This window comes from Petaurus breviceps, unplaced genomic scaffold, assembly GCF_028583685.1.
Source record: "Petaurus breviceps papuanus isolate PSGF00001 unplaced genomic scaffold, PetGlider_PUasm1.0 90617, whole genome shotgun sequence".
NCBI lineage: Eukaryota > Metazoa > Chordata > Mammalia > Diprotodontia > Petauridae > Petaurus > Petaurus breviceps.
The window spans coordinates 2,281,455-2,306,793 of NW_027187287.1; the positions used below are offsets into that span (position 1 = coordinate 2,281,455).

Below are 25,339 nucleotides of genomic sequence, written 5' to 3' on the forward strand. Positions count from 1 at the left end.
ACCCCAGGACTTTCCAATCATTCAATCAATTACAAAGTCTCTGTTCCAAATACTTCTCCACCCCTAGGCTATACCTTAATTAAGTCCACCACAAAGCCCCTCTTCTCAAATGGAGATTAGTTTCCAAACATAAGTAAAATACATTCATTTGCTCAACCATAGAACACAAAAAGGTCAAAAGTTCCCCACCCCTGGATCACAATTGAATCTACCCCAGAGTTACATCAAGTTTAAACACAGCACTTAATACCCAAATGGAGGTCTTTTCTTCATCTTGACACGAGGCAAGTTCTCAGCAATCTTAGTTCCTGGGGAGACAAGGCTTAGCAAGGCCATAAGATACATTGCCAGTCCCTTCATGAATTTATCCTCTGTCTGTAGAACAGTCCTAGAACCCCTGAACACATTAGCAAAGCCCTCTCCCAGGATTTCTGTAAACATACAACAAGAAAATCCTTCTTCAGGGCTTCTAAACCAACAGAAAGGCTCCCAGACCCCTGCAACAACAGCACTGTCCTTCACCAGTGGACAGTATTCATTCTGTCTGCCGGACAGTCTCCAGACCCCTGCAACAACAGTACTGTCCCTCACCAGTGGACAGTATTCACTCTCAGTACTGTCCCTCACCAGTGGACAGTATTCACTCTATGTCTGCAGGACAGTCTCAGGCCTTCTTAACCAAATGCCAGGTTCCAGGACTTCTTCAACAGGACAGTCTTTCACCAGTGGACAAATCTGGCAAAATAACATCAAAACAGACAGACAAAGTACCAGCAAAACAGCCATGTCTCCTCAGTCCTTGGCAGCTCAGGGGGCAGGTCTCAAAAGTCCAGGGCAATTCAAAGCGGCCACCAGCAATCTCTTAGTCTCTCTCTCTCCACGAGGTGCTGCTTCCGAAAAGAACTTCCGCCTCTCTCTTGTCTCTCCAAATCTACGTCCCCAGCTCCTCCCAGTCAGGACTTTCTTTTCACATCAAAAAGTCCATCCCACAGGTGGGATTAACAAGCTCTGGGTTTTAATACAATCAATTTGAAAACCAAGCCAATACAGGGGAATCTTTAATTGCCATTACTATCACAGAGGTCAGTGCAGTGTGGACTTTGGGAGCAGTAGTTGGGAGTGTGTCAGTTTTTGCCCCCATGGCAAGAAGCCTCTCAGAGTCCCAACCAGTCTGAGGGGTAATCACTCTTGTTTTAACCTGCTTGGATCTGGATTGAGGTCTAGGGTGGAGGTCCTGGGGTGTGTGACCAGCTTGCCAGAGCATGAGAAAACCCCAGCATTTGGTATGAAGATCCCCTGTCTGGCAGCAGAGCCCTACTGTAGCAAAAAGCCCAGGGGTCAAGTGACTGAGGAGCGACATGACCAGACAAAGGAAGCAAAACAAACAGAAGAATCCCACATTAGACTCCTATTTTGGGGACAAAAAGGAGCAAAGCATGGAACAGAAAGAAGACACTAAACTCAGAACTCCTGCACCAAAAGCTTCCAAGGAAAATACGAGGTGATTACAGGCCATAGAGGACCTTAAGAAACAAATAAGAGAAGTGGAAGAAAAATTGGAAAGAGAAATGAGAACGATGCAAGAAAATTACAAAATGAGAGTCAACAGACTGACTGAGGAAAATCACACCTTAAAAAACAGACTGACTCAAGTGGCAAAAGAGTCTCAAAAAGGCAATGAGGAGAGGGATGCCTTGAAAAGATGAATTTGCCAGATGGAAAAAGAATATCAAAAGCTAAATGAGGAGAATCATTCCCTCGGATTTAGATTGGAGCAAAGGGAGGCTAGTGACTTTAAGAGAAATCAAGATGCTGTTAAACAGATCCAAACAAATGAAAGAATAGAAGGCAATGTGCACTATCTCATAGGAAAAACCACTGACCTGGAAAACAGATCCAGGAGAGAATTTAAAAATTATTGGACTACCTGAAAGCCATGATCAAAATAAGACCCTAGAAATCATCCTCCAGGAAGTTCTCAAAGAAAACTGCCCCGATGTTTTAGAACCAGAAGGCAAAATAGAAGTTGAAAGAATCCACTGATCCCCTCCTGAAAAAGATCCCCAAAAGAAATCTCCTAGGAATATTATAGGCAGGTTCTGGAATTCCCAGATCAAGGAGAGAATATTACAAGCAGCCAGGAAGAAACAATTTGAATATTGTGGAAACACAATCAGGATGACACAGGATCTGGCAGCTTCTATACTGAGGGATCAAAGGGCCTGGAATAGGATATTCCGGAAAGCAGAGGAGCTAGGATTAAAACCAAGAGTCACCTACCCAGCAAAACTGAGTATCATCTTTCAGGGGAAAATATGGTAATTCAGTGGAGGGTATGCAGGCGTATGAATACAGGTGTGAATGTGTGTATATATGCTTACAGGTATACATAGATAGAGGGCACAGGACCAATTTAATAAGAAGGGATGATACTTAAAAGGGGAAATTAAGAGTTGAGAGAGAAATATAATGAGAAGAGATGGAGAGAGACAGAATGGTGTAAACTATCTTATAAAGAAGAGGCAAGGGAAAAGGGATACAATGGAGGGGAAGAATAGGAAGGCAAAAGCGAATGGGTCAACCTTATTCTCACTGAATTTGGCTTGGGGAGGGAATGAAATACACACTAAATTACACCTTACAGGAGAGTAGGGGGAAAGAGATGAGAGGGGGGATGATGGAAGGGAGGGCAGGCTGGGGGGGAGGGAAATTGGAAGCACCCACTTTTGATAAGGTACGGGATCAAAGTAGAGAATAGAACAAGAGTGTGGTGGGATAGGAGGGAGGGAAATATAGTCAGTCTTTTACAATATATCTACCATGTTAATGTTTTGCATTAGCTACACATGTATAATCTATACTGAACTGCTTATCTTCACAGTAAGGGTGGGTGACAAGGGAGGAAGGGAATGAATCGGGAATTCAAAGTTATAAAATCAAATATTTAAAATTACATATACATATATACTATTATTAATACTATCTTACATGTAATTGGGAAAGAAAATATACAGGCACTGGGGCATAGAGATCTACCATGCCCTACTAGAAAAGTCTAAGGGGTTTGGGAGGAGATATGGGAGAGAGCAGATTGGAGGAGGGGATATCCTGTGGGACTGCTATTCTGGGGTGTTGGATAGGGGAAAAACAGGAAGAAAATCTGTAACTCAAAATCTGGAGAAAATTAATGATGTAAATTAGAAGTTAATAAACATTTGAAAAGTGAAAAAAAATTATTCCATAGAGCTAGAAAAAATTACAAAATTTATCTGGAAGAACAAAGGGTCCAGAATACCAAGGGAATTAATGAAAAGAAATAAAAGGGAAGGTGGCCTAGCTATACCAGATCTCAAATTACATCATAAAGCAGAAATCATCAAAACTACTTGGTACTAGCTAAGAAAGAATGGTAGATTAGTGGAATGGGTTAGTTACATAAGACACAGTATTCAATGACTATAGTAATCTACTGTTTGATAAACCCAAAGACTCTAGCTTCTGGATTAAGAACTCATTATTTGGCAAAAACTTCTTGGAAAACTGGAAAACAGTATGGCAGAAACTAGGCATAGATCAACATCTTACACCCTATACCAAGTTAAAGTCAAAATGGGTGCACTGGTTAGATATAAAGGCTATAAGCAAACTAGGAGAGCAAGGACTAGTTTACCTATCAGATTTATGGAAGAAGGGAAGAAGTTATGACCAAACAAGAGATAGAAAACACGAAATGCAAAATGGATAATTCTGATTACATTAAATTGAAAAGGTTTTGCACAAACAAAACCAATGCAAGCAAGATTAGAAGAGAAGCAGAAAGTTGGGAAACAATTTTTACAGCTAGTATCTCTGATAAAGGCCTCATTTCTAAAACACAGAGAGAACTGGGTCAAATCTATAACAATACAAGTCATGCCCCAATTGATACATGGTCAAAGGATATCAACAGGCAGTTTTCAGATGAAGAAATTCAAGTTATCTATAGTCATATGAAAACAAGCTCTAAATCACTATTGATTAGAGAAATGAAAATCAAAACAACTCTGAAGTACCACATCATACCTATCAGATTGGCTCACATGACAAAACAGGAAAATGATCAATGCTGGAGAAGATATTTGAAAACTGGAACACTAATGCATTGTTGTTGGAATTGTGAACTGATCCAACCATTATGGAAAGCAATATGGAACTATGCACAAAGGGCTATAAAATGGTGCATACCCTTTGACCCAACAATACCACTTCTGGGTCTATCATAAAAATGGGAAAAGGACCCACATGTATAAAAAAATTATAGCAGCTCTTTTTGTGGTAGCCAAGAATTGGAAATTGAGGGGATGCCCATCAATTGTGGAATGGGTTATCAAGTTGTGGTATATGAATGTAATGGAATACTACTGTTCCTTAAGAAATGAACCGGTAGACTTCAGAAAAACCTGGGAAGACTTACATGAACTGATGATGAGTGAGGGGAGCAGAACCAGGAGAACACTGCACACAGTAACAGCTACACTGTGCAATGGCTAACTTTGATAGACTTACCTCTTTTTAGCAATGCAAGGATCTAAGACAACTCCAAAAGACTCATGATGGAAAATACTATCCACATCCAACTATGGAGTCTGAATGCAGATTGAAGCATATTATTTGCTCTCTCTTTTTTTTTATTTCTTCTTTCTCATGGCTTCTCCCTGGTTCTAATTCTTCTTTACAACACGACTAATGTGAAAATATGTTTAATATGAATGTATATGTAGAGCCTATATCAAAATGTATGCTATCTTAGGGCAGGGGGAGAGAGTAGAGGGAGAAAATTTGGAACTTAAAATCTTATGGAAGTGAATGCTGAAAACTAAAAATTAATTAATTAATTAATATCTGGGGAAAAAAAGTTTTCCCCAACTATAGAATCTTGGTGAGGGCAGAGGTTTCTTATCACAGAACAATAGGATTGAAAACTTGATGGAACTTTTGAGCTCAATTCCCTCCAGATTTTTCATTTGACAAATGAGATAACCGAAGCCCAAAGAATCTAAATGATTTGCCCAACATCACACAATTAGTAAGTAGAACAAAAATTTAAACCTAGGTCTTCTGACTCCAAATGGAATTTTTGTTCTACTTCCAAGCTTAACACTGTCTACAAAGTCCTTGAGGTATGTGGCCCTACTTAAATGATCACTCAATGTAGCTAAACTTTTTATATAACTACACTTAGTACAATACCATGTAGTCAGCAAGTATTTAATAAATGACTGTTGGAATAGACTCTTGTATAGGGATTTAAAGACAGGTTCTGTCTAAAAGTTTAGTGCTCTTTTCACAAAGTCACAATAAAAGTCAGTAACAGAAGAATGTTTGCAATCTTTTTTTAAGATTGCAAATCTGAGTAGAGATGGCAGAGGTAGAATAAATCAAGTCAGGATGAATTTGTTCTTTATTTTATTTAGGTGAAAACCAGGGTAAAAGAAATAATGACTTTCAAACACTACTTACTATGTGATCCTGGGCAAATCACATAACTTCTCTCACCTTAAAGCTCTATAAAATGTCAATTTTTACTACTTTTGTTATAGACAAACACTTTGCAAGGTTTGAAAAGCTAGGTATGAAAAGAGCTAGGTATAAAAAGCTTTTTAAAAATGTTGTCTCTAGGGGCGGCTAGGTGTAATGGGAATGCAAATTTGGAAGATCTACCCTGCCCCTAGGCTAAAGTGCACCTGAAACATGGGGGTGGGAGGCTTGTTTTTCAGTAGATACTTCTTGATTGGCCAGTGAGTCAATAAGGTTGTTACATTCTCTGAGCCAGGAGAAGGCTATATAAGCCCTGATGTGTAGCTTTGTTTTGGGACTCACTTTGAGAAGTGTTCTGTGATTTGATCTGAATTCTGGGAAGCAGTTGTTGAAAGTCCCCCGGCTTTGAAAAACCCAGATGTTGATTGGGTATGGATGTAATGGCTGGACAGTTTGGAAAGCTGTCTACTTGATCTGTTTCTGTCTTGATAATTCTGCCTGTATACTCTGAAGTTCGGGGTGCTGACCTTTTTGCCCTGAACAAGGTAAACGATATATGGTCTGACTGATTAAAGTAAGCTTGTTAACCCATTTTGAGTTGCTTTTCTTTATCAAAGCAGATCCAAGAACCTGTATTGGCTGCAACTTGCTGCTACACTAGGTGGCACAGAGAATAAAGCACTGGCCCTGGAGTCAGGAAGACCTAAGTTCAAATTTGACCTGACACTTAACACTGGCAGTGTGACCTTGGGCAAGTCACTTAACCCTAATTGCCCTGCCTTCCCCACCTCCCCACCCCCAAAAAAAGCAGTCCAATACAGCAGTCCTCAAGCTTTTTGGTCTCAGGAATGCTTTGCACTCTTAATTGAGGACACCCTCAAAGGCCTTTTGCTTATGTGGATTATCTGTGGATATTTATCATATTAAAATGAAAACATCTCAGTATCATTATGAAAAGTATTTTTACCTCTCAGAGACACCCAGAGATCCCTAGACCACTTTTTGAGAACCATTAGTCTAAAAAGCCGGGAAAAGAATGACAGTATTAAAAGAAATTTGAGGAGAGAATGAGTACTGTCACTGAGGGAATTAGAGAAAGCTTCATAATCTGAACTCATCTTGAATGAAGAGAAAGATCTTTTAACAGTAAAAGATATGGAAGTAGCATACAATACATATAGGGGGCACTCTGTGCTAATAAGATCACTTAGCAGTCTAGTTTGGCTAGAACAGAAAGCATGTAAAAGGGAATATGGGAAGATAAGTCTGTTGAAGATCTTGATTCTGTTTTTTTTCCCCCAATCAGATTATGCATTAAGGCAGATTATTTTGGCATTAGTGTGAAGGACAGACTGGAGATTAAGGGGCCAATTAGGAAGATGTTACATTACTCCAGATGAGAGGTAAAGATGGCCTGAACCAGAGTGGTTATGGTACAAATAGTGAGGAGGAGATGGATGTAAGAGATATCTGGGAGGTAGAATTGCCAGAACCTGACATCTGATTGGACATGGTAGGTAAGAAAGAGTCAAAGATCTGGCTGAAATTTCTAATAGGGAAAGATTAAAAAATTTTTTAGTGTATCTGGCATTATTTCAGCTTGATTATACAAAGTATGCAGGGTTAATGACTTACAAAACTACCAGATCACATCCCCAAATGATTTATCTAAAACAGAGTGGGGGGGGGGGGGGAAGAAAGAAAAAAAAGACAGGATGAAGTTTTTCTACCTTAACTAATGGTTGGAAAAAAGTATTTGCACTGAATTACTGACAGCATCAAATTTCACATTAAGAGATTAACAAAGCTGTGTTACTGCTGCTTGCTGGTCTAATCTTAGAAATAATGAACTTTTTAATAATGCTTCTGACTGAATTCTATGAGTTCTACAGCCCTATTTATACGAAATGACTTCTCTTAATCCTAAACCAATTCCAGAATCACACATGGTCAAGTGGTAGCAATGAGAGCAGAAGAAACCAGTGACTGTTCCCTACTAATTCCAATATTGTAGAGCTTGCAATATGGTGGGTAGGAAGGGGGACTACATGTTTACAAATAATTATCAAACAAAATAATGAGGCACACAAACAAAAAGGTCCAAGGAAGGAAAGTTCAGGGAATACTTCACAAAAGGGACAGAATTTGAAATGGTCTCAAAGGAGTAGGATAAGGATGCAGTATAATGCAGTAGATAGCATGCTAGATCTGAGTCAGGATAACCCAAGTTTAAAACCCAATTCAGACACTTAGTAGCTATGTAACCCTAGGAAAGTCATTTACTTTCTTTGGGTCTTTCTTCCTCATGTATAAAGTGAAGGAATTGTACTCAATGACTTCTAAGGTCTTTTCCATCTCTAAATCTATGTCATACAATCTATCAGGTTCCATAAGGAAACAAAGGAGAGTGTGTGGATTCTGTGAGAGGCTTACTAGGTCAAGGAAGGTACTAATGTAGGGAGAAGAATAGGAGTAGAGGAAAATTAAAGGAAGGAATAGGGATTGGAAAGAAGATAGGATACATAAGGACAGTTCCCTAGAGGTTATTCTTTTAATTGGAATGAGCCAGACTACTCCCTATCTCAGTAACTCAATCACACAATCACAGAATCATAAATTATTCAAACAAGCACAGATAAGAAGCCACCTCTGTCTTCAGAGTATCTTTTTAAAAAGCTCTCCTTATTCTACACACATACCCAGTGCACTTTCCTAATCGGTGACCAAGAGTTAATCCATTCATCTGAGGCCGTTTCTGAACAATATTCTACAACCTATGATGTGAGGCATCATGGTATAAAGGATAGAGAGCTGGCCTTAAGATTAGTAAAATCTAGTTAAAGTCCATTCAACAGTAACAATCCTCAGCCTATCTTTTGGGTCAAAAGCCTGACATTTTCTTTGCAAAAGCATCATAGCCTTGGCTGACTGTTGAGAATTCCCTTCACTTACGCTGTAAGAAATGAGTTCATCTTGATTGGGACCCATTAGTAAATACTAAAGTATGAAAATCCAAATGAAAGGAAGAAAGGAAAAGAAAGGAAAACAGGATGAGACAGATGTACTCACAGTCTGGGCAGCAGCCATTAAAAGCCATTCGACAAATACCACAATTCTCATCATTGGCAACCCAAAGCCAGGAGGCTACACCATTCCAACACTTAATCTTCACCTTCATGGTAAGTGAGTTTGTATCCTAGGAAGGAAAAAGGGGATTACCTTGTTGAATAGTTTGGAAAGGACACCAACTGGGGGAGAGGTTAAGGGTGATAATCCATTCCATGGTGTAGGACCTTTGTAAAGACAGTAACTAAGTGCACTGATTATGTCTTTATTTTTTTCCTCATCTCTGTGATTCATAATCAACATAAGTCTAAGGCAACAAGGTACCTTTAAAGGGTAGGAGGCATAGCAACACAAAGGGAATGATCTTTTTGCCAAGAAGTAGTTTTGGGGCTCAGTAGAAATAGTCATCCCTAGACATTTGTGGGTCTCACATTCCAGTTTTTGTCATTCAAAGGTTGGCCACTGATAATTAAATGGGAATTTTTGGAGATCTGCAGTGTACTGTGGGAAACTGCAGATTATACATTAACAAAATTTTGAAAATTAGCAAGTCATAAATGCATAAACACTATATAGGAGTAAAAAGGAGTAGTATAATGGTATAAAGTAAAAAGTTTAGGAGAAAATCTATTTTCTCATTTACTACCGTAAATATATGTAAATTTATTATAAAGTTTCCCTGAGATATGCACTCTTTAGGACCACCTCCTCTTTGTTTCACTACTATCCAGACTCAGTCATGTGATTTTCTCCAGCAGTGATTTTTGTACCTTGCAATTTGTAGAAGGAAATCTGTGAAGCAGTTGCTGCAGCTACATGGCATGTAGAAATTGCAACTTTTTAAAAGAGGTACACTGGATTGTTTTGTTTTGTGTGTTAAATAAATATAACCTGAACTATTAAAAATAAAGGTTGGGAGTGGGGCCTAGAGTTACTACTGGTTTCACATTCTCAGGAGTCCATCGCCCCTACTTCTCAAGAATGTCAAAGGATGACTATACCTTTATCTGCTTCAAGTTAAAAAAAAAAGTCAAAGGCCTGCCCCAGAGGAGAAAATTCACCTTCCCTTCTTTTTCCTGTTAAGAAATACACCTGATATTTCCAATAAGATGCTTTGAAAGAACCAAACAGGACAAGCAGGGAACAGAGAGCTCCCCATCTATCTGATAAGGGTTTGATATTGTGATCCACTAAGCTTTTCCTTAGAACTTTTTTGAAAAGCACATAAGTTATCAACTATTTTTAACTTTCACTTTAAAAAATATGCTATATATTCACAAAGCTCTAGAAGTTTTATACATGTGTGTACAAATACATATGTATACATACATGTATATATACATGTGTCTATGCATATAGACTGGAGAGATACACACAGATGTATTTCTATATGTGTCTACAGATATAAAAGAAAGTAGATCTTTGTAAGGCATCAAAACAAAAAGGTTTGGAACAAAGGATGGAAGTGAAAAATTACTCACCTTCTAAAAGTTTGTATTCTGTCTAAACTCACTCCCTTCTTTTCCTCTTTCCTGTGGGAATAAGGCTTGAGGAAAACTGTACACTAAAAGAATCAATGACAAAATTAATAAAGCATATTTTAGTAAATAAAAAATAAATTGTTCAAAGTTTAATTATTCCCTGAAAACTGCTGTTTCCAAAATCCTTTCCCCAAGTACTCTAGATTCCACCACTTTCCAGCATAAGGGAAAGAGAGAAATGGGCCCAGAATCACAAGACTCAAGTTCCCATTCAAATTTTGCAAGTATGTGACTCTTGTCAAGTATCTCCACTTCTCTGAGCTTAAGTTTCCTAATCTTTAAAATCTTTGGACTACTTGCTTCAAAAGCGTGCTAGAGGAAGATTCCTTGTGAACCTATAAAAGGGCTATATAAAAAACACCAACTCCTAACGAGAGAAGAAAGGTAAGATCCGAGCAGTCCTGTCTTAGGATGTGAGCAGAACCATCACCCCAGAACAAAAGCTCCTTGAAGGCAAGGGTGGTTCCATTTTGGTTTTTGTATTCCCAGAATCTAGCATCCAACAGTCCCTTAATCAAAACACTGAATCGAACTGCATACATGAAAAAAACTATCAAACGTAAAGAAACCTTTACTCAGAGCAGGAGGAGGCCTCCCCGGGTCGCTATCATGGAGAAGCCTGGACAGGGGAGCAGGGCTACTCCTTAAGCCCAAATCTGTTTCCATCCCCTTTCAGGGGTCACCTGCTGGCTCCCACACACATAACATTAATACCAGAGCTCACTTGTTCCCCCCCCCCCCCCCCATTCCCACTGGATTCAGGCCTCACACCCAAGGCAAGCCTGAGCGTCGGCAGCGCCCCCCCTCCCCAGAACCCGTCACCCTTGCCAGCCTGAGCAGATCCAAGTCCCCTCGGCCGAGTTCTCACTTGAGTACGAGCCCCTCTGGGGGAGAGTTGCCACTTGACTTTGAACTCCTCCTTTCTTCTCCCCCTCCCTCTTGGAGTTCCCACCTTCCCGGGAGCTCCCCCTTGAGTCGGGGCCCTTCGCATACGCCCCGCTCCCCCAAAGTCTACCCCCACTGAACTCGCGCCCTCTTAATAGGACTCGCACTCATGTTCGCCCCTTTCCCTCCCCCCCCCCCCCCCAGCCCGGTTCCCCCCGGGGCCCCCCCTTCCTCCCCGAGGGCTGCAGGCCCCCTTCCCAGTTAGCGCCCCCCAGTTCGAGTTCACACCTGGGCTCGCGCCCTTCCGTTGGGGCCCTCGTGACGAGTATAAAAGGGACGGCAGGACCCTCGGGAGCAGTAGTCTGCAGCCGGAGCAGAGAGCGAGCGAGTGCAGCTCTGAGCCGGAGTGCAGCCTGCTCCCCAACCCGTCAGTGAACCAGCCCCCAAGTCGAGCCGCCGAGCGCCGTACGCGTCAGACTCCCGCCCAAGAGCCGGGAGGCAGGCGTAGGCTTCCCGGAAGTGCCCTGCACCTTCGGCCAGGAAGGAAGTGACGCGCCGACGTACTGACGCACAGGGTTCGTGCCGAGGCCCCGATTCCGCGCCCGCCATGGCCGACAAGATGGACATGTCCCTGGACGATATCATTAAACTCAACCGGAGCCAGCGAGGCGGCCGCGGCGGGGGCCGGGGCCGAGGCCGGGCCGGAGCCCAGGGCGGCCGCGGCGGTGGGGGCGCGCAGGCGGCAGCCCGCGTGAGCCGAGGCGGGGGGCCCATCCGGAACAGGCCAGCCATGGCCCGCGGAGGCGCCGGGGGCGGAGGCAGGAACCGACCCGCGCCTTACAGTCGAGTGAGTGAGCGAGCCCGGGGAGAGTGGGAGGCCGGGCTGGGACTGAGCGGCCCGGAGCCGGCCGGGCGGGGAGCTTCGAGGCCCGAGGGGGCTGAGTGCTGCGAGGGCGGAGGAGGGGAAAGGACGGGTCCGTGGTGGGGCCGTGCGGGAGTGGGGGGCCGAGGGATCGCGGGCTCCCACACCCCACCCGCCCCCCGAGGCCTTTTGTTTTTCGTGGGTTACTGAGGTCCAAGGCCAGCCTCATGGCGACTCTACGGGCGGGAACTGGGGCCTGCTTTGGGCGGCGGGAACGTGGGGAGCGGGAAGGCGACCGCCTCCTCCTCTTCCCCGGGCCGGCGGGAGCGGGAAGGGGGCACAGGAAAAGGAGAACCCGCCAGCCCCCGGTCGGGGTGGGGGGGGACGACTCACCAACCTTTGTGTTTGTTTCAGCCAAAACAGCTTCCAGATAAGTGGCAACACGACCTGTTCGACAGCGGCTTTGGAGGCGGGGCTGGCGTCGAGACCGGTGGGAAATTGCTGGTCTCCAATCTGGATTTTGGGGTCTCGGATGCGGATATTCAGGTAAGGAATCTGGAGGCTTCCGCTGAAGCGACCCTTGTCGGGAGCTAAGTGCACAGCTTGGATTGTGCTGTTTGGTGTTCGAGCCCCAGGCCCCACCTGCCACCCCCTCCCTGCTTCAGGGAAGGTGGGCTTGCACCCATCTAGCTGGCCTTGCAGGTAGCTTGTCCTCACCTTTCTGTAGAAAAGGCTGTGCCCATCAGTTGTTGTTTTTGCAATGGCTTAAAGTTCAGGGTGCAGTGAGGAGTATGGGATTGGCCTGTGCAGGGCTGTGGGGAACTTGTTTAGTCCATGTCTTTTACTTCCTAGGTAGGCTGACTTAGATTAGATTAGAGTTAACCTTGTTCCAGGAGGCAAAAATGATGACTAAGTTAATCTGGACAGTTTTTTAGGTAATTCATTTTTGTACTGAAAAGCTGGGTTTGTTGAGAGAGGAGGAATAAATTCTCTCAGGCTAAAAAGAGCAAACAGGCAGCACTATTTTCTTTTGTTGCCCCTTGTAACCCTAATTGGCTCTAAATCAAAATATGCCCAGTGTTAATTCTTCTGTTACTGATGTGTTCTTCCCACAAAACACCTGTTTTTGGATTAAGTTTTTAAAAAAGTAGTCTTTAAAAAAAAAAAACCAAAACCTTTTTTATTAAGAAACTCCTTTCCTAGGGTAAAACTTTAGAGATTGGAAATGGCTGGGACTGGATGCTAGGCTTTCCTGGGTCATACTTCCTAGAGCCCAGCCGTATGGCTTTGCTGTGGGAGAACAGAGCAAGGCAGACAAGCACTCATGGTGTGTCAACACTCTTTTTAAGGTGGTTTCTGGCATCCACTGGAAACCGCTTTTGGTGAACTCCACTTCCCTCTGTGTGCCTGCCGCGGGAGTATCCCCACACTCTGGGTTCCCTCTCCAACTCCCAGCCTGCCGTGAGGTCAGGGCAGTTTCCATGGCAGCGCTTGACGTCAGACTTTGCGGCAGGCTTGAGTAGGAGGAGAGGGAAACGCAGGTGAGCCAGAATCTGCCTTCTGGGGGTGGGTCTGGGATCAGGTCTACTTAATCAGTGGGCCCTTAAATCTGTTCTAGTGGCCTCAAAAGCTTCCTTTGCTCTGTGACCTGGAGATTTTCGTAATTTCTTAGAACACTCTTTTGTTAAGAGTGGTTTTTCTTATCTGTGAAAAGACAGCCGCTGAATATTATGCCCCTCGATACTGGGCAGAGCACTCTTTGGCCCATAGCATCATACAGATGGCATGCCCTAAAGTTGGCATGACCTGAGACAGGCCCAGCTGCTTTTGGAAGTTGCTGTTCCAACTCTCCCCACCCTCCACCCCCTAGATGTGTGTTCCCTTCCAGGAACATAACTCCTAATGTAAATATTTCTGGGGTCCTCTTCCTTGGACTCTATAGAAGAGAGCCATGTTAATCATTTTGCCTTTCCTATTTTTAGGAACTATTTGCTGAATTTGGAACTCTGAAAAAGGCAGCTGTACATTACGATCGGTCTGGCCGGAGCTTAGGAACAGCAGATGTTCACTTTGAGCGAAAAGCAGATGCTCTGAAGGCCATGAAACAGTATAATGGTGTCCCTTTGGATGGTAAGTTGAGCCTTCCGTCATTGAAGGGCTGGGTGCTACGTTTTGTGGAGTATGGGGCTGTCATCTGCCCATGTAGGAATATGATTTGCCCACTCTGGCCGAGCACACTTTGCATTTGCCCGCTTTGTCTCTCTCTTCCGTTCTGCCACCTTTCGTGCTGCCCCATACATCTGGACCAACCTCTTGTGACCCCCTCCTTCAGATCCTTCCTGAAGATTCACTTCTGTGAGGCCTTCCCAGAACCACCATAGTACACCTCAAAGAGCGGGGCTATTATGATAAAGAAAAAGGTACTGGATCTTTTTTCCACTAGGTCAGCCAGGTGTATTTCCCTCTTCCACCCATATTCACCAAAGAAAAAGTTATTGAATATTTGCTCAGTTTTAACTTTGTCAGAGAGGAGGTTGGTGGTTTCTCTCTTGCTATTTGTCTTTCTCAAATGTTTTCCAGTCTTTTCCCATGTTTGTATTTAGAATGAGACAACAAGGTACCCATCCAGTATTATTTGCATGGAGCCTAGAACATTGCTAGCCTATATAATTGTTCTATAGAAAAGTGATTGATTTTTTTTCCTCTTCCTCTCCTGCAGGTCGCCCTATGAATATTCAGCTTGTTACATCACAGATTGATACACAACGAAGACCTGCACAGAGGTAAGTTCTTGGCTTTCTGGAATTGAATCAGTGCTATATAATCTTTTGGGGAGCCTTTTCAGGCATGTCAGAGTGAACACTGTTCTTTTTAATTTTGCATTTAGTGTAAATAGAGGCGGAATGACTAGAAACCGTGGCTCTGGAGGTTTTGGTGGTGGAGGCGGTACCCGGAGAGGCAGTCGTGGAGGCAATCGAGGACGAGGCAGAGGGACTGGAAGAAATTCAAAACAACAGCTTTCCGCAGAAGAACTAGATGCACAATTGGATGCTTATAATGCCAGGGTAAGTACAGGTGTAGAAATGTGGGGTGGTGAGTGGCTCTAGAACTGTGTTTGGAATAGCCTCTTTCCAACAGCCACTGTCTCTTAGGACAGAGCAAGTGAGATTGAGTTGAGGCAGTCTTATCTGAGATACTTTTGCTGTGTGTTGATACTTTCTTATAGTGCTTGTCTATTTTTTTTTCTTTCAGATGGATACCAGTTAAACTAGCCAACATATTCCCTGCATGGAACAGGACCCAGGAATCTCATTCTTTACCCTTTTCGCTGGAGGGCGGAGTAGAGGACTGTGGCTCTGCTATCAATGATGGATTTGTTTCTTTTATGTTTCGAAATAGGATTTAAAACTCATGTAAAGGTTTTTTTTTTAATTCTGAAACAGACCTGTTTTGTACCAAGTTATTTTTGGGATAAATTTTACTGGTTGCTGTTGTGGAGAAGGTGGCGTTTTCACCTTTGCCATAATAAAATAGAAATGTGTGTAGACCTGGAACTGTTTGCTTCATCCCACTGCTAGTGGGCTGTGTATGTGGCGCAGAACTTTCCTGTCCAAGTTGGTATGTTGCTAAGTAGACTAGATGAATAGCCCCCATTGGGGTTGCTATTTGATCTTACCATACCATGCCATTCAAAAATTGAATCTTATTTTGAGAACCCTATTCCTGACCTAGATGTGCACAATAGGGTCTCATGTTTTTAGAGGTGAGGTTCAAAAGGGTGGATTGGTTTTGAAAAATGATTGTAAATTTAGTCAACAAGAGACAGTGTTGAATATACTTTTATGTAGGAGATGAAAGGGGTTTCCCATCAACATTTGGAACTGAAAGGTTTCTGACATTTGGTTTGTTTTTCTTCATGAATCAAATCCTAGAATTTACTTTTTAAAAAAAAATCTTGCAACAATCCTGGCTTTCCTTGTGGTCTCTTTATGCTATATGGGACAAGGAATTGGGGGACAGTTAACTAATTTCTTGGGCACAGAGCATAATAACCCCTTAACTAGGAAGATGAACAGCCTGGGAAGAACTAGGGTAGTAACAAGCTAATATGTGCTTATTCTGCTTTGAACAGGATCATTTCTGATCCCAGGCCAGTACCACCCAGTTTGGTAACAATGCTGTAGCAGTGTGCCCTGTATTTCTGTGGCAAAGATAAATTAGTAGCCCATTTCTCAGATTTCCTACCTCTTCCCTTTCCTAATATCTTGAAACTCAAGGTGCTCCCTAGCACCCTTGTTCAGAGGGAGTGGGGTTTTTTTTTGTGCACTAGGTAGCATAATTGAATCTTAAATTGTTTCACCTCTGTGCTTTGTGGTTCACTGGAATATTCAAGATGGAACAAAATATTCTTTGCTTACTCAGGAATTATTTATAAATGCATGGGATTTCTCAGAGTGAGCTGGGCTGGTAAAATCCAGCTCACCAATGTTGTGAATTGGGTTCGGGATTTAAGGATATTAAGCTACTTTTACAGGGGCTCCATACATGCCAGAGGCCTTTTACCCAGCAGAGCTGGTACCAATGTCCTCTGGGTAAGAAGCAGGTGGAAAGTCCATCTGGTTCAAAGGACCGTAATATCCAAAAAGTCTCGGTGGCATGACTTAAGCTGCCATGAGTTGTGCTTAAAGTAGGAAACTTGGCAAAATGGGTGGCCCTCTTAAAAGATACACATCTAATTGTCATGAGGCTCATGGTCTCCCTTAATAGCTTTTCTTTCATCCCATGGGAGCTGGTACAGAATGTGGAAGTCATTTGACTACCAAGCAACTCAAAGTAGAAGTTCTTTGAGGCCCTGAATCTCCACTTTCAAGATCTTGGTAACAGTGGGCTAGTAATTGTTAGGAATCCAAAGAGAAAAACTAAGGCTAAACTACCACCAACCCTAGCTTTGTTGTCTCTTGGCCTATGGCCAGAATTGAGCAACTTGTGTGATCCCTGAGTGATAAGGAATATAATGGAGATAAATGTAGTCTTGAGATTTGGGTTAAAAAATTTTTGATTTCACAGGTACAAGATGTAGGTATGTATAGACTTTGATTTGCAAAAGACCTAAAGATTTTTTAGTGGATTGCAAACTAATGGATCAGCAGAGATATATGGCAGCCAAAAAAATCTTGTTATCCTGGGCTATGTTAACAGAGGTGTAGCTTCCAAGAAAAAGGTTACAATAGTTGCTTTGCACTCAACATCGATCAACATACTGTGTTAAGTGTGGTGTGCCATAGTTTAGGAAGAATGTTGAGAAACTAGGAGACATAGAGAAAGGGGAAATAGATTAATGAAGGAACTTGAGTCCAGGCCATATAAGGATAAACTGAAGGTAATAGAGATGTTTTGCTTGAAGAGGATTGGGGAACGTGAGAAAGGTCTGAAATTACTTTAAAGGCCTTCCTGTGCCTTCCTGTAAAGAGGTGTTTAATTTGTTCAGATTCTTACCAGAGGGCAGACCTCCAGAAGCAAAAAGTAGTAATTTTGAAATGGGAAAATTTTGGCAGAATGGAAGGGAAAACTTCCTAGGAATTGGAGTTATTAGAAACTGTTTTTCTGCTGTGGATTTAACAAAATAGCCACTAAGTTTTTTCCTCATGACAACCTGGGAAGTGAACAAAGCAAATATTTATTATTAACCATTTTTGCAGTTGGGAGTCAAAGGCTTAGGTTCAGTGTCTTGGCCTGAATCTCACAGCTGAATTAGTGATAGAGTTAGAAGTGTTCACGTCCTCTCACTGAGAGTCTGCTGTTTTCACTCTGTTCATTATTTCTGTAAGATAAAGTGTTTATCCAAGTGATTTGCCAAAAGAGTTGGGAAAAATGGGAATTAAAAATGGATGGATTGGCTGAAGTAATAATGTTCAGTTGCCTCAGGTACTCACAATCACAAGAGAATTTACCTTAGAAAGCAAGTAAACTAAGAAAAACCTTTCCATACATTTATTGCATTTTTCTAGGCACTCTGGTTAATGGAATGAGAACATCAGAGATAGAATAATACTTGGAAGCATTATGTCACAATGAATCTTTTTGAGAACACTATTCCTAGTCCAATGGTACATAGTATGAGGTCTCTGTATTTAGAGGAAAGGATCAATTGTCAGAGGAAGGCCAAGGAGGGGGTTCTATTCCCTAAACATATTTAAAGAAATAAATAAGGTAGCTGCTTAATAGAAAAAATGAAACAACTGAATAACTGAGTGCCCACTGGCTTCAGAAGTTTTACAGAAATTGTCGCAGGAAATAGAGGGCCAAAAAGGAACAAGTATAGGGTACTTCCTTATATTTTTATTGCCCATTTTTTGATGCATTTCAAACTTAACAATTTATATTATCTGTCACTTGCTATGTGCAATATACAAATTAAGTGTTCACTAATATTCATTATCATTTATCATCCCTACATAGAATAGCACAAAATTCTTCCATCTTAATTTTTATTTTGAATTTTTTAAATGTTATACTTACTGACATAAAAAAGAAGAAAATAATTAAGTAAATTTAATAAACAAAATCATAGTATAAGCAACATTTCATATCCATAGTTCCTTACCTCTGCAAAGAATGAAGAGGTGGGTGCAATTCTGGTCATCAGATTTACAATGTTGTTTTAGCTTTTTACTCTTTCCATATCAAATGAGAAAATATTTGTAAAAGCACTCATCACCTAGTATGTAGTGAAAAAGTAGTAAAAGCACTTAGCACCTACTTAACACCTAGCATGTAATAAGCACTATATAAATTCTTCTTCCCTTTCCATTTACATTGTAGTCATTGTATATGTTGTAGTTCTGGTTCTGCTTACTTCACCTTGCTACTCATAAATCTTCCCAATGCTCTGAATTCTTCACATTTGTAGTTTTCTTATACTACAATGCTATTCTATTTCATCAACTACAATTTGTTTAGCCATTTAATCTAGGTGCATTACCTTGCTTCAGTTTTTTTGTTACCACAAAAAGCAGTATTATTAATTTGTGTGTGTGTGTGTGTGTGTGTATGTGTGTGTGTGTGACACCATTCTGTTTTTGCTCTGCTTGGGGTATATGCTTAAAAGGTATGGGCATTTTAATTACTTTTCTTGAACAATTCCAAATTGCTTTCCAGAATGGTTGGACCAATTCACCACTTTACCATCAGTGTATTAGTGTTTCTGTCTTTCTCCAGCCATCTTTTGTCATCTTTTCCACCAATTTGCTAGTATGAGATAAAAGCTCAAAGAATTGTTTTGAGTTAACTCGATTTTTCTTATTTTTAGTGATTTGGAGTATCATTTTATATGTTTCCTAATAGTTTACAATTCTTGTTTTGAGAACTTCATATTTGACTACTTATCCATTAGGGAAAGATTTTTGGTCATCTTTGTGTTAATTTACTATATATCTTGCATTTCAGACCCTTAGCAGAGATAATTTTATGCAAATTTTTTCATCTAAGCCCTTTTCCTTATGCTGGTTGCATTGATTTTGTTCATAGAAGTCTTTAATTTCATGTAATTAACATTTTAAATCTTTTGTGATTGCTTTTTGTGACATGATTTGGTTAAGAATTTTCCCACAGTCCATACCTGCAAAAGGTACCTGATCTGGTTCTCTTCTAATTTTTTATAGGGATCTTTTATGTTCAGACCATCTATCTTAAGATTATTGTGGTATATGGTCAAGATGTTGGTCTAAACTTAATTTTTTACTGTTTTCTAACTTGCCCAGTATTTCTTGTTGAATAGGATGGTATCCCCCAACTAGTTTATGTTTTTAGGTTTTCACTGAGTTATTATTGAATTTGATTGTTTCTCATTGTCCCTCCCACGGTCTATTCCACTGCTCTACTGTATTTTTTAACTAGTACGAAATAGTTTTGATGATTACTGCTTTATAATATAATTTGAGGCTTGGAAGTATTATCTATTCCACTTTAATTTTAAAGGTGGATCCCCTCCTTTAGTTAGAGGGGTGGTTGTATCATCTGGCTCATCCCCGAGGTCATGCAGCTAGTGAGTGGCAGAGCACAGATTCAAATCCATGTCCTATGACTTCAGTTTCACTGTTGTAATTTAAGGGAGGAGGGGAAGTAACCGCATAAACAAAACTGTTGTAAAATTTAAAAAAATTTTTTATTATTATAAACTTGACAAATATCAACAAACATGAACATTTCCTTACACAGAAACAAACAAAAAAAGATTGTACTGTGAATATCTATGATGTATGGCTTGTTTTTTTAAAGTATAAATTAAATTTAACATGGTAGTTTGAACACTGCCCTGCTTTACTGTGTCCCCTTCTCTAGACCATTACCTCTCTGGTAAGAGGTAGGAAGCATGTTTCATCATCAGTCTATGATTGGTCTTTGCATTGATCAGAATCCTTGTCTTTCAAAGTAGTTTTCCATTTCAGTGATCAAGTCAATGTATAAATTGTTCTGATTCTCTTTACTTTACTCTGTAACAGTTTATACAAGTCTTCCCAAATTTTTCAAATCTATCCCTGTCATCAGTTTTTATAGGGAAGTATCATTCCCTCATATTTAGATGCCATCATTTGATAAGCTATTTCCCAATTGATGGGCACCCACTTTGTTCCCAATTCTTTTCTATAAATATTTTTGTGTATATGGGTCCTTGCTCTATTTTTTTTAACCTCCTTGGGGTATTTTATCAGTAGTAGTATCAGTGGGTCAAAGAGTAACACAAAGTTTAGTGACCTTTGGGATATTGTTCCAAATTGCTTTCCAGGATAGTGACTACTTCATAGCCCCACCAAAAGTGCATTGGTGTGCCTGTTCTTCCACAAACCTCTCCAAAAACTGTCATTCTCCTGTTTCATTACTTTTGTACATCTGAAAGGTATGAGGTAGAACTTCAGAGCTACTTTAATTTGCATTTCTCTTATCAATGATTTGGAGCATTTTTTTATATGGTTGTTGGTACCTTGCATTTCTTGCCTTGAAAATTACCTGTTTATATCCTTTGACCATTTATCTTTACCTATCCTTATTGACCTGCTTTTGTAAAGGGAATTTCCTCACTTGGGATTACACTTTAACAATGAAATCACAGGTCCAGTTCTCTCTATTCTTGTACGTATCTTACTGTTGTAACTCCCTGTCTTGGATATCAAACCTTTTCTTTAGAGAAATTTACTGTAAAAATTTTTTTCACAGTTAACTGTTTTCTAATTCTAACTACATTACTTTTGTGCAAAATTTTATGTAATCAAAATTGTCCATTTTGTCTCCTGTGACCCTTTTTATCCCCAGTTTGGTCAAAAGCTCTTCCCTTATCCATAATTCTGAAAGGTATTCCCTTCTATTCTCATCTAATTTTTGTGATAAGACCTTTTTATATTTGGGTCATGTATCCACTTAGAGTTTATTGTGTCAAATGGTGTGAAATGTTAGCATAAACCTAATTTCTGATAGACTTTTCAAGTTTTCCCAAGATTTTTTTTTTAAATCAAATTGTGAATCTCTTGTTGAATAATGAATCTTTAAAAAAATTTTAAGGGGGAGGAGTGTTAAAGTGGAGATATAGATATCATAGGAAGCAATAACAAAGTTGAAAATAATGAACTGATTTATCCTATCCTATATCCACAAATTCTTTCCACTTTGTGACCACTTAGAATCACAAAATTGGGGGCGGCCAGGTAGCACAGCGAGTAAGAGCACCGGCTCCAGTGTCAGACTGACCTGGAGATCGAATCCCGGGCTCAGACACTTAGCACCCACCCAGAAACACCTGGCCATGTAACCTTGAGCAAGTTACTTAACCCCAATTGTTTAGGGGCAGCCAGGTGGCTCAGCGAGTAAGAACACCGGCTCCAGTGTTGGGACGACCTGGAGATCGAATCCCGGGCTCAGACACTCAGCACCACACCCAGAAATAATAATTGGCTGTGTAACCTTAAGCAAGTTACTTAACCCCGATTGCTTAAGAAAAAAAAAAGAATCACAAAATTGGAAAGAACCTCAGAAGTCATTTTGCCCAATGTGTACCTGAAAAGGAATAGCGTTACAACATCCCCTCAAAAGTCCAGATATATGTTTGAGTACTCTCAGTTATAGGGTACTCAAGTTTTTCTTTATTCAGCTAAAATCCCCAATTTAAAGGCAGGTAGGTGGCAAAGTGAATAGAACACTGACCCTGGTGTCAGGAGGACCAGAGTTCAAATCCTGCCTCAGACACTTAACACTTACTAGTTGTGTGACCATGGGCAAGTCACCAAGTCACTTAACCCCAATTGCCCTGCCTTCCCCACTCCAAAAAGGCAAAAAAAAAAAAAAATGCTTAAAATCCCCAATTTATGCCAATCCCTTCCAACCATAATTCCCTTTTAAGTCTTTTCCATGTTAAACATGCCAAGACCTTTAACTGATCCTTCTGTGGCATGGTTTATAGATGCCTTAAGATTCTGATTAATCTGAACAATCCCCAGCTGGTCATTTTCCTTAAAATAGGGCTCCCAGGACTGAACACAATACTCTTAATGTGTTCTGATGAGGGCTGAGGACAGCAGGATTATCACCTTCCTAATTCTTGGCACTAGAGTCTAAAATGGAATTTTGGCTCACACTGAGCTTGTACTCTACTAAAATTCCAGGGATTTTGGCATAAGAAATATCTAACCAATTATATGTCTCCTATTTGGTACTTGTGTTACTGGTATTGCAAACCCAAATGTAGCACTTTTATTGATACTAAATTTCATCTTATATATATGAGCTATTCCAGCCTGTCAAATTCTTTTTGGACCTTGATTCTGTTGTCTCATTCAATCAGAGGTCAGAAAAAACAAGCATTTATTTTTTAATAGTATTTTATTTTTTCCAATTATATGTAAAGACAATTTTTTTTTCTTTTTGGAGGGCAATTGGGGTTAAATGACTTGCCCAAGGTCACAAGGCTAGTTTTTGTGTTAAGTGTCTGAGGCCAGATTTGAATTCAGGTCCTCCTGACTCCAGGGCCAGTCCTCTATTCACTGTGCCATCTAGCCACCCCTGTAAAGACAATTTTTAGGATTCATTTTCACAAAATTTTTAATTCCAGATTTTTCTCCCTCCCCTCTTTGTAAAACAGTAAGCAATTTGATATAGGTTATATGTATACAATCATGTAAAACATTTCCATATTAGTCATAGTTGTGAAAGAAACATACCAAAAAGGAAAACAAAACAAAAAAATAAATTGAAAAATAGTATACTTCAATCTGCATTCAGAGTCCATCAGTTCTTTCTCTGGATGTGGTTAACATTTTCCATCATGAGTCCTTTGTATTGAGTCCTGGATCATTGTATCACTGAGAAGGGCTAAATCAGTCATAGTTGATCATCATGCAATGTGCTTTTACTGTGTACAATGTTTTCCTGGTTCTGCTCACTTCACTTTGCATCAATTCATACAGATATTTCCTGTTTTTTCTCAAATCTGCCTGCTCATCATTTTTTACTGCACAATAGTATTCTATTACACTCATATACTACAACTTGTTCTGGTGGGCATCCCCTCAATTTCCAATTTTTTTTGCCACCACAAAAACTGCTGCTATAAATATTTTTGTGTACGTAAGTCCTTTTCCCTTTTTTATGGTCTCTTCAAGTGCCCACCACTATATGTCAGCCATGGTACCAAGCACTGGAAATACAAAGAAAGGCAAAAGGTAGTCCCTGCTCTTAAGTTGCTCACTGTCTAATAGCAACTATAATCAACAAAAGGAAGGTACTAGCATTGCGGGTAGGGGGTGGGAAAGGCTTCTTGTAGAATGTGGGACTTAATCTGGGACATGAAGGGAGTCAAGATGCAGAGATGAGAAGGGAGAGTTGCAGGAATGGGGACAGCCAGTGAAAATGCTTGGAGTCTGGGGATGGAGTGCCTTGTTTGAAGAACAGCAAAGAGGCTGTTCAGCCATTAAGGATTTAAGTAAATTGCTAGGTAATGAAAATACAAAGACAAAAATGGAAAATTCCCTATCCCCAGCAGTTTATGTTCTATCAGGAGAAACAATATAAACATATAAGTAGGTCAAAAATACATAGAAATTAAATGCTAGTAATTTGGTGAGGGTAAGAATTATCGGGAAAAGGCTTTTGTAAAAGATGTTGCTTGAGCTTAGCTTTGAAAAAAACTAGGGTTTCTAAGAGGCAAAAACAGCAGAGTGCATTCCAGGGGCAAAGGACAGCCAATGCAAGAAGGTCATTTGACTAGAATGTAGAGTTTATGAAGGGGGAGTGCTATATAATAGATGACTGGATTATCAAATGGGTTAAGCTGCCTCTCCCAGCTTTGTATAAACTGCAAATCTGATAAACTTTTATCTGATAGGATTGTCTCCAAGTCATTGATTAAAAATAACTCCTACTATTCCCAGTGGATGTGGTAAAAGGATATGAACAAACATTTCTTAAAAGAATTGCAAACTATTGAGAACCATATGGAAGGTTGTTCTAAATCCGTAATAGTAAGAGAAATACAAATCAAAACAACTGAGCTTTTTCCTCATAACTCAGCAAACTTGGCGAAACATGAAAATAATTTACAGTTTAGGGCTATGGAAAGATAGGAAAGCTGAGGGAGGAGTGATCTATCCATTCTGGAAAGCAATTTGGAATTATGCTACAAAAGTGACTACAATGCCCATATCCTTTGACCAGGATCCCACTGCTAAGCATATTCTTTATGGAAGGAAAAGTCAGAAACAAGGGTCTAAATTATTGAAAGCAGTATTTGTTGTGATAACAACTATAAGCAAGGTAGGAGGGGCTCATTGATTGGGGAAGGATTGAACTGTGGCTCATGAATGTAATGTAATTTATTTCACCATAAGAAACTATGACTATAATAGGTCCACACCTCCAACCTGTACTTAAACTCTCGGGTTGGGTTCCCAAAAGGGTTCACCTTGGGTTCTAAGGGTAACCCTGTGGATAGCTATTTCTGTAACTCTCTAATTCAGAATCCCCTGGCCATGTGCTTCCCATTAATAATCATCAGTATAAATCAGGTGTTATCAAAGGCATTTACTCAAATGACATTGCAAGAACATTTTGCATAAAACATTCGGGGCACATGCTCCCACATATGCACAGATTCCAAGAAAACTCACAACTCTGGAACAGCAGGGCCTCAGAGTTCACTGTTTGGAATGATGGTGGTGATGAACAAGCCAGCCTGGGTAAGACAAGTCACACTCCCGCTAGGCATGGTTCTCATAAGGTCTCTTTTTGCTAGGCAGATCTAATCTTTACTACCTCCAGTCTGGTGTCCTTTTATGCCCTTTTAGAAAAGTTAGAGAACCATAGCCTAGGATTGGCAAAAGCTTTGTTACATGAGGGAATTGGCCCTGAGGTTTATCATTTTCTAAGGTGGATGTAGGAAAGGTATGAGGGATTTCTTTCAAGAATTCTTACTGATCCACAGCTC

At 40.6% G+C, this 25,339-nt stretch overlaps 2 protein-coding genes across 2 annotated transcripts in view; one reads left to right on the plus strand and one right to left on the minus strand.

The window, feature by feature from the left end:
• The window catches only part of ANAPC11 (anaphase promoting complex subunit 11), a 34,176-nt gene extending 22,634 nt beyond the window's left edge, over window positions 1-11,542 (minus strand). The window contains exons 1-3 of the mRNA XM_069064051.1: window positions 11,298-11,542; window positions 10,065-10,147; window positions 8,587-8,713 (exon numbers count right to left, since the gene is read on the minus strand). Of these exons, the coding sequence (XP_068920152.1) occupies window positions 8,587-8,695 (109 nt within the window). The 5' untranslated portion in view covers window positions 8,696-8,713; window positions 10,065-10,147; window positions 11,298-11,542. The remainder of the gene's footprint in view (window positions 1-8,586; window positions 8,714-10,064; window positions 10,148-11,297) is intronic.
• Window positions 11,543-11,601: 59 nt separating this feature from the next.
• Window positions 11,602-15,418, plus strand: ALYREF (Aly/REF export factor). The gene is made up of 6 exons (XM_069064048.1): window positions 11,602-11,856; window positions 12,286-12,417; window positions 13,854-14,001; window positions 14,591-14,654; window positions 14,759-14,936; window positions 15,124-15,418. The coding sequence occupies exons 1-6, from the start codon at window positions 11,617-11,619 to the stop codon at window positions 15,136-15,138; spliced, it is 777 nt and encodes a 258-aa protein (XP_068920149.1). The 5' UTR covers window positions 11,602-11,616; the 3' UTR covers window positions 15,139-15,418.
• Window positions 15,419-25,339: the final 9,921 nt, after the last annotated feature.